We start from the raw sequence: 14882 nt of genomic DNA, 5'->3' as shown, positions 1-14882 counted from the left end.
TGGTTAGTTAGTTCTGCTGCAAACTGAGAAGATACTAAAAGGAGCTAGGGTCACTTGGGATCATGATTTCGGATAGATCAGTCCTTGGTCACTCAGCCCCATGAGCTTGGACATCCTGATGGTGGCAGTTGTGTGCCCAAGGCTACTCACTTCCTTGTGGACAGGAAGCAGAGAGATTAAGGGAGGGGCCAGCACACAGCACATCACTTTGAAAGGTATAACTGATGCCAGCTACCTTCCAATGTGGCCCCGTGTTTCTAGAACCATCCAGAGTTATGCCATTACAAGCATAAGGATGTGGGGGGAACATATGACATCACGACCATGAGAACTGGCAGGATCCCATGAGTCCTGGCGCATTCTGTCACTTGAAGAAGTTAACACTGTCCACAAATGACTGCATCGGGAATGGCCATTTGGAAGTGTTGTGTGTGGACCCCTAGAGTGTTTCCCTAGCAGATCTTAACGTTTCTTTTTTTCTGTAAGAATCTGTGACCACAGTCCGGTGTGGTGACTCTGAGGTTAAAAGCACTGGCTGCTCTTCCAGAAAAACAGGCTAATATCCCATATGGTGTCTCATAACCTCCAGGCCTAAGTGATCCAATGCTCTCTTCTGGCCTCTGCAACACTACAGACATGGTACACAGACATATATACAGGCAAAATACCCATACCTGTAATGTAATTACATAAAAACTCTGCGACTATAAGGCTCACATTACCCAGCGCATTCTGTGATTCCTGAGTGGTCAGACTCATGGATGTCAGCTTTCTGTTACTGTAACAAGCTACCAGAGGGTAACAACTTACAGGAGAAAGATTGACTCTGACTCACGATTTCAGAGGGGTTAACCGGGTGTCCTCAGCTGCCACCTTGCTATGGATCTGTGGCACAGCAGAACATGACAAACGTGAGATAAACAAGGCTGCTCACATCAGTGAAGCCAGGAAGCGGTCACAGGAAGGATGCAGGGGCAAGCCACACCCCCGGAAATCTACTTTCTCAGACCCTACTCCCTAACAGCCCCGCCCAGCACTGACTACACCAATGGGCTTAATCCATTAATGAAATTGACACCCTTGTGATCCAATTACCTCTCAGCAGCGTCAATAGCTGTGACTAAACGTTCAACCCACATGACTTTTCCACAAACCACAGGACTAGTGGTTATCTCAGACACCTTTAAACTTGCAACTGGTACTTGAAATGTGGGTGTTCTTGAGCCTCCAAACTCTGTTGTCCCTTTGGATATCAGGATGACAATCACATCCCTGATATTTGATGGTCCCCATCCAATAGAGAAGAACGGCCTCTGGCCCAGAGCCCTTGGTCAGCAACTTGATACACAGTGAGAAGGCGATACAATGCTTTGTCCTCATACGGTTTTACTGCAGTTATCTTAATGGCTATCTTCTATTTATATCGAACAGTATCGACTTCCCACAGGACTGGCTTTTAGAATAAATTTATTAAGTTAAAAGGAGGAGTTGGTGAGGCACCAACCAAAGTGCATGCAATGGGCTGAACTGAGGCCCCCGGCTCATATGTAGCAGCAGATGTACAGCTCAGTTTCCATGTGGGATCCCCAACAACTGGAGTGGAGGCTGTCCTTAACTAAAGCTATTAACTCTCTGTGGAATCCATTCCCCAACAGGGCTACCTTGTGGGAGAGGATGTGTCTAACACTGCAGAGATTTGATGCACCCTGGGGAGGGGATACCCATGGGGGCCCCACCTTCTCATAAGAGAAGGGGAGGAAGGATGGTGGGACTCTGTGACTGGGCGTGGGGGGGGCAGGACCGGGAGCAGAGGCAGCGATTAGGATGTAAAAATATAAATAGATAAAAATAAAAAATAAACTAAAAAAGAAAGATAAAAAAATAATAAAAGGAGGAATTGGGCCTCACATGAAAAGTAGCTTGCTGTACAGGTGGTGTGAGAATGGGGTAAGGTTGGAGGAGGGGCTATGATGGCTGATGCTTGGGAAATACCATCTTATGAACATCCTAGAACATCTGCATTCTGGCATGATTGCTCAGCCAGGGACAAAACCAGGACCAGCTTCTCCTATTCTGTGGGGCATTTTCTCTCTGTGACAATATGCATGCTCCTCCCCTAGGGCTGTGCAATGTTTTTAAAAGGTGACCCATAGTTGTTTGTAGTGGTGCATGCCTTCAATCCCAGCACTCGGGAGGCAGAAGTATGTGGAGCTCTGTAAGTTCAATGCTAGCCTGGTCTACAAGGTGCATTTCAGGACAGGCTGGACTGAATAGAGAGACCCTGCCTCAAATAAAATAAAATAAAGTAAAATAAAATAAAATGACCCACAGTTGGGAATAAACTTCATCTCATTATCATTGCATATTAACTTTTTTAGGCTAAAGATATTTAAGTCAGCAAGACACAGTTGGTACACACATAATCCCAGAGAAACTGAGACAGAGGACATTGAGTATGAGGCCAGCCTGGGCTAAGGAATGAGTCTGCCTCAGAACTGAAAAAAATAAAAAGACAATAATAAACAGGCTCAGCCGGTAATGTGATTGGCAAGCACAAGGAAATGCTGGGTTCTGTTCCCAGCACCATTTAAAACTGAGTGAGTCAGCATGTGTCTGTGAGCCCAGCCCTCAGGAGGTAGAGGCCAGCCTGGGCTGCAGAGACAGGCCTTCCTTTAAAAACAAAAAACAAAAACAAACAAGCAAAAATAACATTTTCAGATGATTTGATTTTATGTGTGTGTGTATGTGTGTGTGCGCGCGTGCAGGGGTGGGGTGGGGTGGGGGGGGTTGTATATATTTTCCTGAGTTTATGATAAATATATCGTGAAACCCTGTTTCAAAAACAATTTTGAAACAAAACTAAATAATATATATATATATAAAGAAAAAATGTCAAAATGTTTCATATAATAAATAAATCAGCCTGGGAAGATGGTCTAGTAACTGTGTGTACTCACTGGAGGACCTGTGTTTGGGTCCCCAGCACTCACAGAAGAAGCCTGGGATCAGCCTGGCAGTGGCAGTGCACACCTTTAATCCCAGCACTCGGGAGGCAGAGCCAGGCAGGTCTCTGGAGTTTGAATCCAGCCTCAATATCCAGGTGTCTCAAAACCTCTTCTACCTCCATCTCCTGGGAAATCTGGCACCCTCTTCTGGCCTCTATAGGTACTGTTTCCAAATGCACAGACACATACACTTAAGTGAATAAATAAAAAAAAAAGACTGGAGCGCTGGTTCTGCAGTTAAGAGCATGAACTAACTGCTCTTGCAGAGAACTCAAATTCAATTCCCAATACCTGTGTTGGGTGGTCCCATCTCTCTCTCTCTAATATATATACATATATATGTGTGTGTATATATACATATACATACATATATATATACACACACACACACACACATATATATATATATGTGTGTGTGTGTGTGTGTTTTTGAGACAGGATCTCTCACTGAGCCTGGCCTATTTTTCCCATAGACTAGCTTGCCATTGTACCCCCTTCCTCAATGCTCCGCCTACAGGTGTGAGCTCCCACAGCTGGCTCTTTTGTTTGCTTTTTGAGACAAGCTTCCTCTGTGTAGCCCTGGCTGTTCTGCAACTCTCTCTGTAGACGAGGCTGGATTCGAACTCCAGAGATCTGCCTGGCTCTGCCTCTCAAGTGCTGGGATTAAAGGCATGCAATGCCACTGCCTGGCTTGTCCCAGGCTTCTTCTGTGAGTTCTGGGGACTAAAACACAGGTCCTCCAGTGTGCACACGCCCGTTACTAGACTATCTTCCCAGGCTGAGTTAGTTATTATATGAAGCATTTTGACATTTTCTTTCTTTCTTTTAATATTTATTTAGTTTTGCTTTTTTAAAATTGTTTTTGAAACAGGGTCTCACTATGTGTGTAGCTCTAGCTGGCCTAGAACTTGCTATATAGACAGGCTGGACTTAACTCACAGAGATCTTGCTGCCTTTGCACCTCCCGTCTCCCCGGATCTGGGATTACAGGTGGGCACCACCACATCCCACCTACTTAGTTATTTTTAAGACAGGAAGTCTTGTAGCCCAGGCTAGACTTGAACTTGAGATATGAAGCCAAGGACATTGAACTTCTGATCCTCCTGCCTCCACCTTACAAGTTGTGAGATTGCGGGCATGCTCCGGTTCAAACTGAAACTTCTGTTCGTACTGGGCAGGCATGTGGCTCAGTTGCACACCCCACCCAAGAGCTTCTCTTCTTTCTTATGATGTATTTTCCCCTTATTTCCACATGCTTTGTGGCTTGATGAAATGATTTTGTAATCCCCAGCTCACTCTGAACTGAAGTTCTTGCAACTGCATTATGCAACCCCTCCTCCCCCCTGCCTGGGACCTGGTCTCTTGTCTGTGCTGTGACCCTGCCCATGATCTTGGAGAAGACACCTATCCTTCCCCACAACACCCTGGGTCTGAAAAAGCCTGCATAGCTGCACTAGGTGGCTCCCTCCCAATAAGGAGGAGTCCAAGGAACTCCAGGAATTGTCTGCTAGAGCCCATCCCTCCTCCCAGGCCCTCTCTGCTCAGAGCCCATCCCCGAGCCCCACAGCCTCCCTGGTGGACATGCCCTAAGCAAGCAGTCCTCCTGAAGCCCAACTTGTGCGTTGTTGCAGGAGACAGAGCTTGAGAGTGTGGGCTGCATTTTCACAGCTACGCATGAGGTATCCCGAGGGGCAGAGTGACTGGCCATGTGAAGATAAAGGGGTGACTGCACAGGGGTCCCCACATTGTGCTTACTCATGCTCTGATTGATACCAAGGTATGCTGTAAGCCAGGCTCCTGGACAGAGGTCTTGTCTCTCATCGTGACAGACCCTAAACACACCCTCCTTCCGTGAACACGCCAGGCCTCCCCTTCTCCTCCCACCATATTGTCCTGTTGTCTGAGTGTGTAACAACCATACCTATTCCCTAGGGTTCCAAGCCCAGCCCTGACTCTTCCTCCCACTCCTTTGTCACAAATTCACAGAAAACAGAGGCCATGGAAGAGACCATGTGGATTTATCTGAACAGCATAGATAGGGCCACAGCAGTGCCTAGGGAGACCTCTCCCCCCAGGGTGGGAAGATAGTTAGCCTTAAGCCCGACTCCCTCCAGTGGCCTCTTCCTTTCAGGATTCTTTCATGTTGATCACTCTGTAGGCTCTTGGGGTAGAGGGAGGAGGCAGGGGGTGGTGAGTTGGTGTAGTTTGGAGGCTCCAGCTGGGGTGCCCATCAGGATGCTGGCCCGCACTCACCTGTGGCGATTCAGGCAAAATTGAGACAACTTCCTACACTTCCCACCTGGAAGAAAAAGAACCAGTTTTCCCATGAGCTGGAAACAGTACTAATTATCACAAAGTCACTGGGGACCGGCTGGGGGGTGGGGGTGGGGGATCAATCTGGACCTCAGGAAACTCCCAGTGAAGGGGGACAGCAAGATGGCTCAGCAAGTAAAGGTGTTTGCTGCTGAGCCAGACGTCCTGAGTTTTGGGCAGAAAGAGAAAACCAGGAGCTAAAGAGACTGCTCAGTGGTTGCTCTTCAGGAGGTCCTGGTTTTAATTCCCAGCATCCACATGGAGACTCATAATTGTCTATAACTGCAGACCCATGGAATCCAATGCCCTCGTCTGGTGTGCAGACATACATGCAGATAAAACACCCATATACATAAGATAAATGAATAAATCTTTGTTTTAAAAAAGGAGAAAACCAACTCATGGAAATTGTCCTCTGACCTCTACATGTACACACACACACACACACACACACACACACACACTGAGATGAACAAATGCAGGGCTGTGGTGGGGCAGAGCAGCCTGTGCAAACATCCCTGTGGTAAAGGGCAGACGTGAGATGGAAGAACATGAGCAAGAGAAGCTGGGACCTGGATTAGAGTCAATTGGAGATGGCGTAGAGTTTAAAAAGCCACGGGGCCATGAGAAGATGGCAGCCACCTGCCTCTCAGGCCTCCCCTTCTGCTTTCCCTGTCTGTGTCTCCCTGGCCTTTCCCACTGTTAGTGCGTGTGGTTTGGGTGTGTCCCTCCAATGTCTGTCTTTGATGTTGGGTCCTTAGTACTCAGGGTTGGGACGGAGAGGGTGGGCAGCCTTTGAGAGGCAGAGTCTAGGGTCACCTAGGAAGTTATAGCTCTGCTTGCCCATCAGTTAGCCCTCCGGAGGGTGTGCTGTCATAGAAAGACCAGCCAGTCTCCTCCCTTCTCTCTTACTTCCTGTTTTGTTACTCAGCCTCTTTGACCACACATCCTCCCCCACCAGAGGTAGACATGGAGTGTTTTCCTTGGTTGGGCTGCACTGTATTTCAGAGTCAAAGGACTCTGTCTTCTTTGCTGAACCTGGCACACACTGATGCAGCTGGGCTGGCTCCTTTCTCTCTTCAGCATGGGTGGGTGTCACCCAGATACCCAGGCTGAGCCTCTGAATTCAGGTCCTCAAGCAAGCACTTTGCCCACCAATACCTCCCAAACCCATGGATCTCTTCTTAAGCTATAAACGCTTCCAGAAATTGATCCCGGTCCGGTATTTGGTCACAATGAGAACAGCAACCCGCAGAGCTCTGGTGGATAAAAGAAGTCAGGTCCAGAGGGCTGTTGCTCGGTTGTGCTTGCCTGGCCTGTACAATGTGATGGGGCTGACTCCCTGTGCTGCATTAACTGCCTATGCCTATAACTAAGCACTTGGGAGGTAGAGGCAGGAGGGTCAGAAGTTCAAGGTTAAGGTGGAAGAGGTGGTTCAGTGGTTAGTCACATCCAGCTCCCACCATCCATCTAAGGAGACTCACATCTTCTGAAACTCCCAGCTCCAGGGTATCCAAAACCCTCTTCTGTCTGTCATGGTCTCTGCACTCACACACACACACACACACACACACACACACACACACAGATTCAAGGCCATCTTTGGTCGACATGAGCCTCTGTCTCAAAACAAAACAAACCTCAAAACTGCTGATCAGCTTGGCACACCTATAACCCCAAGCCTCAGGAGGCTGAAGCAGGATTGTGAGTTTGACGCCAGCACCCTTGGCTTGTAAAGAAGCATAAGGTAGTATCCACTAGCAGTCATCTGAGCCTGCATATCTCTGTCCTGTGTCTCTGCCTCGCTCATCAGGGCACTACCACGTGACGGAGCCCAGGAAGAAAAGGACAACAGAGGAAGAGACGTGCACTCTAGGAACAGCGCCCCCTGCTGCAACCAGAAGAACCGCCCAGCTGGATGCAACAAGCAGGCCAAATCACCCCTGGGGTGGTTTGTAGGGGTGCTGAGTTTGCACAGCCTTGCCCAGGGGGTTTCAAGACCCTGATCCTCAGTCACCATGAAGCCCAGTCCGCCCCCAGCCCCTTCTTGCCCTTTCTGCCCATGCCCGACTCTCACTAGTGAGAATGATAATTCCCGTGATGAACAGCACCGCCGCCACCAGCAGTCCCCGTTTCCGGAGGGTGGTATCATCTGTGGAGAGAGAAATGGAGGGGCGGGGGTCTTTGTTTTTTCTCCCCACTTATCTCCAGCAGTGCGGGGGGGGGGGGCGGGAGGGGGGAGCGGGAGCGGGAGCGGGAGCGGGGTAACTTACCGTAGTAGAAGGGGTTGTTCTCATTCGAATCTAGAGGGGACAGATACATACAAGTCAGACCTGGGTGGACATTTGTGGAGTGAATAAGTGAAATGCAGAAGTAGGGACTGGGGACACCTGAGCCTCAGTTTCCTAAGACCTCAGAACAGAAGTGGAAGTCCTCACTGTGACATGCTATGAAGTCTTTCAGCACCCACTTGCCTCCCTGCTCCTGAGTCCATCTCGGCAGCCACTCATCTCAGGGCCTCTATACTGCCGCCCCCTCTCCCGGAGGAGAGTCACCTCCTTCACTGGAAGTCTTTGATTCTGTGCATGAGCATTCTCTAATCCTGAGTTTTGCTCTATTTTTCTTGCTAGCAAACTAAAAATCATCTGATGATTGATGTAAGTATTCCAGTTATTATCTGTTGTCTTCCTCCACTACGGTGTCAGTTTTAGAGGGTCCCACTATGTAGCCCGGGCTGTCATGGAACTTGCTATGTAGTCCAGGCTAGCCTCAAACTTGCTGCCATCTTCCTTCTGTTTCCCAGGTGCAAAGATTACAGGAATACACCACCACACCCATCAATAGCAAAGATATTTGTCTGTCTTGTTTATGGCTGTCTGGCACACACATGAATCCATGCTGAATACACAGATGAATGGGTGACGTGGGCATGTGGCGTCTATGTCATCAGTGGGGGTTCAATAAGCAGGAAGGGGGGATATCAGAGGGGAGGAATCAGGATGACCAAATGGAGCCCCTGCTGGTCTACAATTGCTCTTAAGTTGTATAAGTGAATCTATAGTGACCAGAAGATCTGCCCCACTGAGCCCAGTCTTAATTTCAACTTTGAAAATTCAGAGCTCAGAAAGCAACCTCCTAGCTGTACCACATGGTGACCTGGCTGGCTCCATGGCACTTAGGCATGTGCTACCACCCAGTCTGAGAGCACAGTTTCTTCCATAGCACGAGCCCTGTAGATTTGCCCACACGGTAAAGAAACTATAGAGTGCCTGTTTCTGGTCAAGAAGAAGAGATACTAACCCTGTGGATATTCAATGTAGGATGGAGGCATGAAGTTTTTGGATGGGCTGAGAGGCTCGATCCTGGAGACTGCAGGGGTACCTTCAGGTGATAGGCATAAAAAATGGTCAGAAGACATTGGAAGGCAGGAGGAGCATCAGGGGCTGACCCAGGGATGTGGATATAATAACAGGGCTACATCTGGGGTGCAGAGCACAGGCACCTCCCACCCACACTCTGGCAACAAGCACCTGCCTGCACCTCCACGTCCCCCAAGGCTGGACCAGCTGCTCAGCCCAGGTGGGTCCCTCATTTGGACCTCCGCTAACAACCGGAGAGCAGGGGACAGGATTTCACTGACTTTGCCCCTCCAGCCTGGAGATACTTATTTATAATATTCTGAACATCCTCTCTACTTTTGGACCAAAAAATAGCGGGGCATTCTCTTCTTAATTCTAATTTAATTTAAAATGTTGGACACAGGGTCTGCCATGTACCCCCACGCCGGCCTCATGTTCTCACTCCTGAGCTCTGACGTCACACAAAGGTTAAGGGGTCATCTGCTGCCTTAGTCTCAGCTCAGCCTCTTTCCACACACCTGCTGCCACCACTAACCTACTTGTCCCGAGGACACTACTTCCTTCCTGATTCTGGGCTGTATGGACTTTTCCAGTCAGGATTAAGGCTTCATTGACCAGTCAGAACAGCCTGCTTTCAGGCTTCCATTGGATCATACAAGGACATGTGAGCTCAACCGGGACAATGAAAGTCAAGCCCAGCCGGGCGTGGTGGCGCACGCCTTTAATCCCAGCACTCGGGAGGCAGAGGCAGGCGGATTTCTGAGTTCGAGGCCAGCCTGGTCTACAAAGTGAGTGCCAGGACAGCCAGGGCTACACAGAGAAACCCTGTCTCGAAAAACCAAAAAAAAAAAAAAAAAAAAAAAAAAAAAAAGAAAGTCAAGCCCAAGCCGGGTGTGGTGGTGCACGCCTTTGATCCCAGCACTTGGGAGGCAGAGGCAGGTGGATTTCTGAGTTCGAGGCCAGCCTGGTCTACAAAGTGAGTTCCAGGACAGCCAGGGCTATACAGAGAAACCCTGTCTCGAAAAACAAAACAAAACAAAACAAAAAAGAAAGTCAAGCCCAGGTTTTGGGCGGGGCTTATAGGAAAGTTGTGTGGCTCCGAGCTGGGCGAATATGGGGCATTTTGACTACCAAGAAAAAGAGTGAAAGAAGACAAAAGAGGACGACAAGCAATTTAGACATACTGACTGTGCTTAATTTCCTCTATCCAGCTATGCCTGACATCTTATCTTCAGGGTTTACAGAATTGAGCCAATACATCTTTTTTTTTTTTTTTTTTTTTTTTTTTTTTTTTTTTTAAGGTTGCAACTAAAAAGCTCCGGTTGTAACAGAAAAAAGACACAAAGGAAACCCACAGCTCTACTTCTCCGTACCAGCCCAGCAATGGAGAAATGGACGGCCAGTCGGCTCAACTATTACACTGGGGTAAGGCATGTTAGAATGTTCCAACGTGGAGTTGCTTGCTGTGAAGTTAGCTTCATCAAGGACCCGAGAAGGTCGTTCTCAAAGAATCACTGACTTTAACCCAGAATCCTCCAAACATCTATACACACACACACACACACACACACACACAGAGAGAGAGAGAGAGAGAGAGAGAGAGAGAGAGAGAGAGAGAGAGAGAGAGAGAGAGAACAGAGGAAATTAAACACTGCCAGCTGGGGCTCTACCTTTCTTGCTGCTTGTATGTGGTCCTGGATCTGACACTGGATTCGAGGTGGTCCTTTTTGTCAGTTGCTGGGTCTCGGTTTTGGATGCTGTCTGGCTTCCTGTGGCTTCTACTTTGGTGGAAGGAAAGGAGGGGAGGGTGAGAACTAAGGGGAAGAGATGTGCTCAGCTCCCCAGACCAGCCTGCCAGGGCTCCCTCCACATTGGGGTATTCCAGGCTGAAATACCAGGTGACACCTTGCTGGGATGGAGTAGGGACTTTCTTTGAACAGTGCACCACTACCAGTCTTCACCTGGTAGTTTTAAAAACAAAACAAGATAAAACTGGATCTCTTCAGGCTGATCTTAAGCTTTTAATCCTCTTGCCAGAGCCTCTTTGTGCTGGCATAGAACAACTTTTATGTTATCTGGGATTGAACTCAGAATCTTGTACATGATAGGCCCGGTACCACTGAGCCCCCAGCCCCTCACTTGGGGGTTCTAGGCAGGGGTTCTACCACTGAGCCACACCCCAGCCCCTCACTGGGGGATTCTAGGCAGGGGCTCTACCACTGAACCACACCCCAGCCCCTCACTGGGGGATTCTAGGCAGGGGCTCTACCACTGAGCCATGTCTTCAGCATCACTAGTCATTCATTAACTGAAAAAAATTACAAGAAGTACTCTAAATTACATTATACTCCAAGAAAAAGTATAATTATTATTTAGAAAAAAAAATCTAAAGAGATCCAGACATGAACAGAAGCTATGGTTGAGCAGGCACCGGAAGTGTTTATAAACATCTAATGCTCAACTTTTAAAAATGGGTCAATGAAAAAGAGATTTTGTTTTTAAGTCAATGGGATTGGGTGCTAGATAGACCCAGGCAGCACATTCTGCAATGCCACCACTCCAGAGGCTGAGGCAGAAGGATTGCCCTGAGTTTAAGGCTACCCTGGGCTACAAAATAGTAATGTCTGGACAAAATAAGTAAGGGATAGAGTGCAGCTGGCAAGGGTCTAGAGCTGGGATGTTCTGGAGGGAGTGAGGACCAGCAGCTGTCAGGGGTAAGGATGCAAGTGTGGGCTCTGCCCCTCCCCCTCCACTCACCTTCACTGGTCCAGATGGAAGGGGTGGTCTGGACTCCTGGGCTGGTTTGATCTGGATCTGGGGTAAAAACAGGGTCAGAGAGAGATGTGAGAAGAGAGCAGCAGAGAATTTCCCCAGGTGAAGACTGGAGAGTTTCCATAGCAACTCTATGTTTTTCTTAACTGCCTGTGCGCAAGGTGGGCAGAGGCACTTACTCTGCGGTGTCTTTCCTGAAGAGCCACCTGCCCTCCCTTCTTTGAGACAGGCTCTCTCATCTGCTTGAGACTCACCAAGTATGCTAAGCTGACAAGCCCTGGAGATCCACCTGCCTCTGTCTCCCCACCTTGGGGTTTACGACCATGTGCCATATGGCGGGCCTTATATAACAGCTCTGGGGTCCTCATGGTTGAACATGGTCCATGTTGAGGCCATGAGAGGAATTCAGGCTCCTTGATAAGCACTCATGTAGGATGCCTGGATCTCCCTTGCCTCCACACCCATTAGCAGGACTCAGATGCCTTCCCTGGAAAAAGGTGTTTGACTCAGTTTCCCAAACCTCCCTGACCACAAACCACTATTGCCTGCTCTAATCAGGACTCCTGGGCCAGGCATGGAGGCGGTGCCTGTCAGCCCAGCACTCAGTGGGTGGGTCCTGGTTAGAGAAGACTCCTCCTCTGACATCAAACAGGGCAATTGATGGCAGAGAAAGATGGAGTTCTAGCTGACTGGAATGACTGAACCCCACACAGAGCAACTGGAAGCAAGAGTTGGTACTAGGGTCCTCATAAGTAGCTTTTAAGTGCCTAGATCAAGCCATTATTGAATCTTTATCCCTGATTTTTTTTTCCTCCCAGTTACACAAATGTAAATTTCCCTCTTTGGTCTAAGCATGGTGGTGGTGTTGTACACGGTGAGAATTTCATTGATCACTTTCCTTTTCTTTTCTTTTCTTTTCTTTTCTTTTCTTTTTTAAGATTAACTTATTTTATGCATGTGAATAAGTACATTGTAGCTGTCTTCAGACACACCAGAAGAGGGCATCAGATCTCATTGCAGATGGTTGGCAGCCACCATGTGGTTGCTGGGAATTGAATTAAGGACCTCTGGAAGAGCAGTCAGTGCTCTTAACCGCTGAGCCATCTCTCCAGCCCTCGATCACTTTTCTTACCTGAGACATTGTCGTGAGTAGTTGCAGAAGTCTGGTCCACTGTAAAAATGGATGTGGGCCTTTTTGGTGTCTGCCCTGGGGAGATAAAGGCTGAGAGTTCAGGAGGGAGTCTCTCACCCCCTTCTCATGTCTTCTGTCCCACCACGCCGGACCCACTGAAGGCCCAGGGGAATCAGCTTTAACTGAGTCACTCTACAGTCCTGAGTGTGATTGAAGTCTTCCTACTGCCGCAGGACCTTTGCACACCCTTGCATTGAGAGTGCAGGTGCTTGGAGTAAACCAGGGCCTTGGAGCACATTCTACTCCCGACCACTTCCTCCTCGCTCCGTGACCTGAGGCACTCATTTGCCTCATCTGAAAAGCACGAGCTAGTAATGGAGCAGGGCTCTCTGCCCCATAGACAGACAGCTAAGGAGGGAATGGGCTTGCTCCTCGTGCTTCATGGGCCAGACCCTGTCTCCCCCCCCCCCCCCCCACGAAGATGCCTAGCAGCCTCTGCAGCCAGAAGTCACCCGTGAACACCCATGCCAGGACAGACAGACCCCGCAGGCTCAGAGCCCACAATTTTTACCTGGTCCCACATCTTCTTATCGATTTCACCCCAACCCAGTCTTCCACTGACTCTCAGATTCATTGGGCTTATCAGCAGCTCCTTCCTCTTCTTGTGCCCCGCCCCGCCTTGTGTGCTCACTGAACAACAGTTCTCTCCATCCACACAATGGGCATGGTGAGGCACAGAACAGAACTAACTGCCCACCCACCTGGGCGCTTTTACAAGTACTTTCCAGGCCAGAGTGAGGGTCTCCGAGCCCCAGCTTGGACCCCGTTGCCCAACTGTATTCTCAGAAAACCCATCAGTTCTGCTTTGCCTGGAGCCTGGGGTTTCCTGGCGGCCTAGTAGAAAACTGACACCGATCTCCCAGCCAAGTCAAACTCAGCAAGTTCTTCTCAGAGGTGAAAGGGAGGGTGCTCAGCAGGACAGGCTCCAGCCAGACCCTCTGGAAACAGTCACCCGAAAGAGGGTGCTACCCAGAGCCTGCCTTCCCACTTCCTGGTGCTGGCTCACTCGGCGGCGGGGGTTGGCGAGGGAGTAGAGTGAAAAGATGGTACCCAGCATTTGAGCTTTGCAATCACCCATCTAGCTGCCCCCCTGGGGCTGGATCAGGGCGAGGGGTGGTGGTGATGGTGGTGGTGTCTTACCTCTGCTGGGCAGAATCAGGGCGACAATAGTGAGGAGACACAGGCGACTGAACAGTGACATCTGTGGGACAAGTGGAGGCAAAGGTAAGGCATAGCCCCTCCGCACCCTCCCACCCCCTTGCAGCCTCTTTGGAGCAGGCCTCTGGTCTCAAGGACCCTCTGATATCTGCCTTTGGGGAGAGATGCTTTTTTTTCCCTCGTCTCAGGCCACCATCCCCTTCTTCCAGGAGCTGATCCCCAAAGAAAACCAGAAGCATCAAGCGAGTCTGGCTTCCTGACACCCCTGAGGCAAAGATGCCGCTCCCTCCTCCTAAAGCTGGAACTGATCCTCCTGACCCATGGTTCCTGAGTGGAGGAAGCCAGTGGCCCGCTGTGTCTGCTCCCTCGAGGGCTGGAGCCCAGAGCAGCGGGGCCAGGAGGGGAACAGGAAGGGTGACTAACGCGGGGCTGCTCTCAAAGGAAAAAGTGAGCTGGTGTCCGGCTGCCCTGCAGGCACCACCGCGCCCAGCACCGGCGCTGGGCAGATCGTAGAGGGACCTGTCTGCCCGCAATGGAGGCGCTCTAGGGAGACTGAGGCAGAAGAGGTGCCCACAGAGTGAATACGAGGCAGAGAGGCATCGAGATCCCCCTCTCCTCCTCCCAAGCAGCTTCCCACCTGCGTGTGTGGCCCTGAGCAATAGAGCAAAGGAGGGACTTACATCTAAGCTGGAGATCTCCAGACTGAAGTGTCAGAGTACCGCGTGGGAGCTGCCTCAGGGTGGAGGGTGTGGCCACGGGCGCGGACGCAGGCAGGCGGGGACCAGAGCGTCCCAGTCATTTCCTCTCTCGTTTCCAGGCCCCACAGGCAGGGGTGGGAGCTGGGGAGGGGGAGGATGGTGGGGGACTGAAGGCGGTGGCCTCAACTCGAGGGTCTGAGGGACGCAGATGGGGACAAGGTGCAGAGAAGGGAAGACCCTTGGGTGAGGTGTGGAAGGAAGGATGTAATGAGAGGGGAGGAGGTCCTGGAGGGAGGAGGAGGAGGAGGAAGAGAAGGAGGAGGGGGGAGGGGAAAAGGACAGTCACCTCAGCCTCCCACCCAGTCCTCTGGTGCCCACAGACGAC

At 50.0% G+C, this 14882-nt stretch overlaps 1 protein-coding gene across 4 annotated transcripts; it reads right to left on the bottom strand.

Moving 5' to 3' along the window:
* Positions 1-5004: 5004 nt before the first annotated feature.
* Fxyd5 (FXYD domain containing ion transport regulator 5) lies at positions 5005-14552 on the bottom strand. Of its 4 annotated transcripts, none has more exons than XM_021166661.3 (10): positions 14480-14552; positions 13782-13842; positions 12582-12656; positions 11435-11491; positions 10348-10458; positions 8619-8699; positions 7592-7621; positions 7396-7470; positions 5259-5304; positions 5005-5166 (listed from the first exon to the last, which is right to left on the bottom strand). In XM_021166661.3, exons 2-10 carry the CDS (start codon positions 13840-13842, stop codon positions 5133-5135), a joined length of 570 nt encoding a protein of 189 aa, XP_021022320.1. In that variant the 5' UTR covers positions 14480-14552; the 3' UTR covers positions 5005-5132. The 4 variants fall into 4 exon arrangements, with proteins under 4 accessions (XP_021022320.1, XP_021022322.1, XP_021022323.1 ...); XM_021166663.3 differs by having other exon boundaries at positions 10348-10455; XM_021166664.2 differs by having other exon boundaries at positions 5005-5304.
* Between the last annotated feature and the right edge of the window lie 330 nt (positions 14553-14882).

The sequence above is a fragment of the Mus caroli genome, unplaced genomic scaffold (assembly GCF_978045245.1).
Source record: "Mus caroli unplaced genomic scaffold, Mus_caroli_1 scaffold_8, whole genome shotgun sequence".
NCBI lineage: Eukaryota > Metazoa > Chordata > Mammalia > Rodentia > Muridae > Mus > Mus caroli.
The sequence above is the reverse complement of the archived record's forward strand: the minus strand, read 5'-3'. Positions and strand labels throughout refer to the sequence as shown.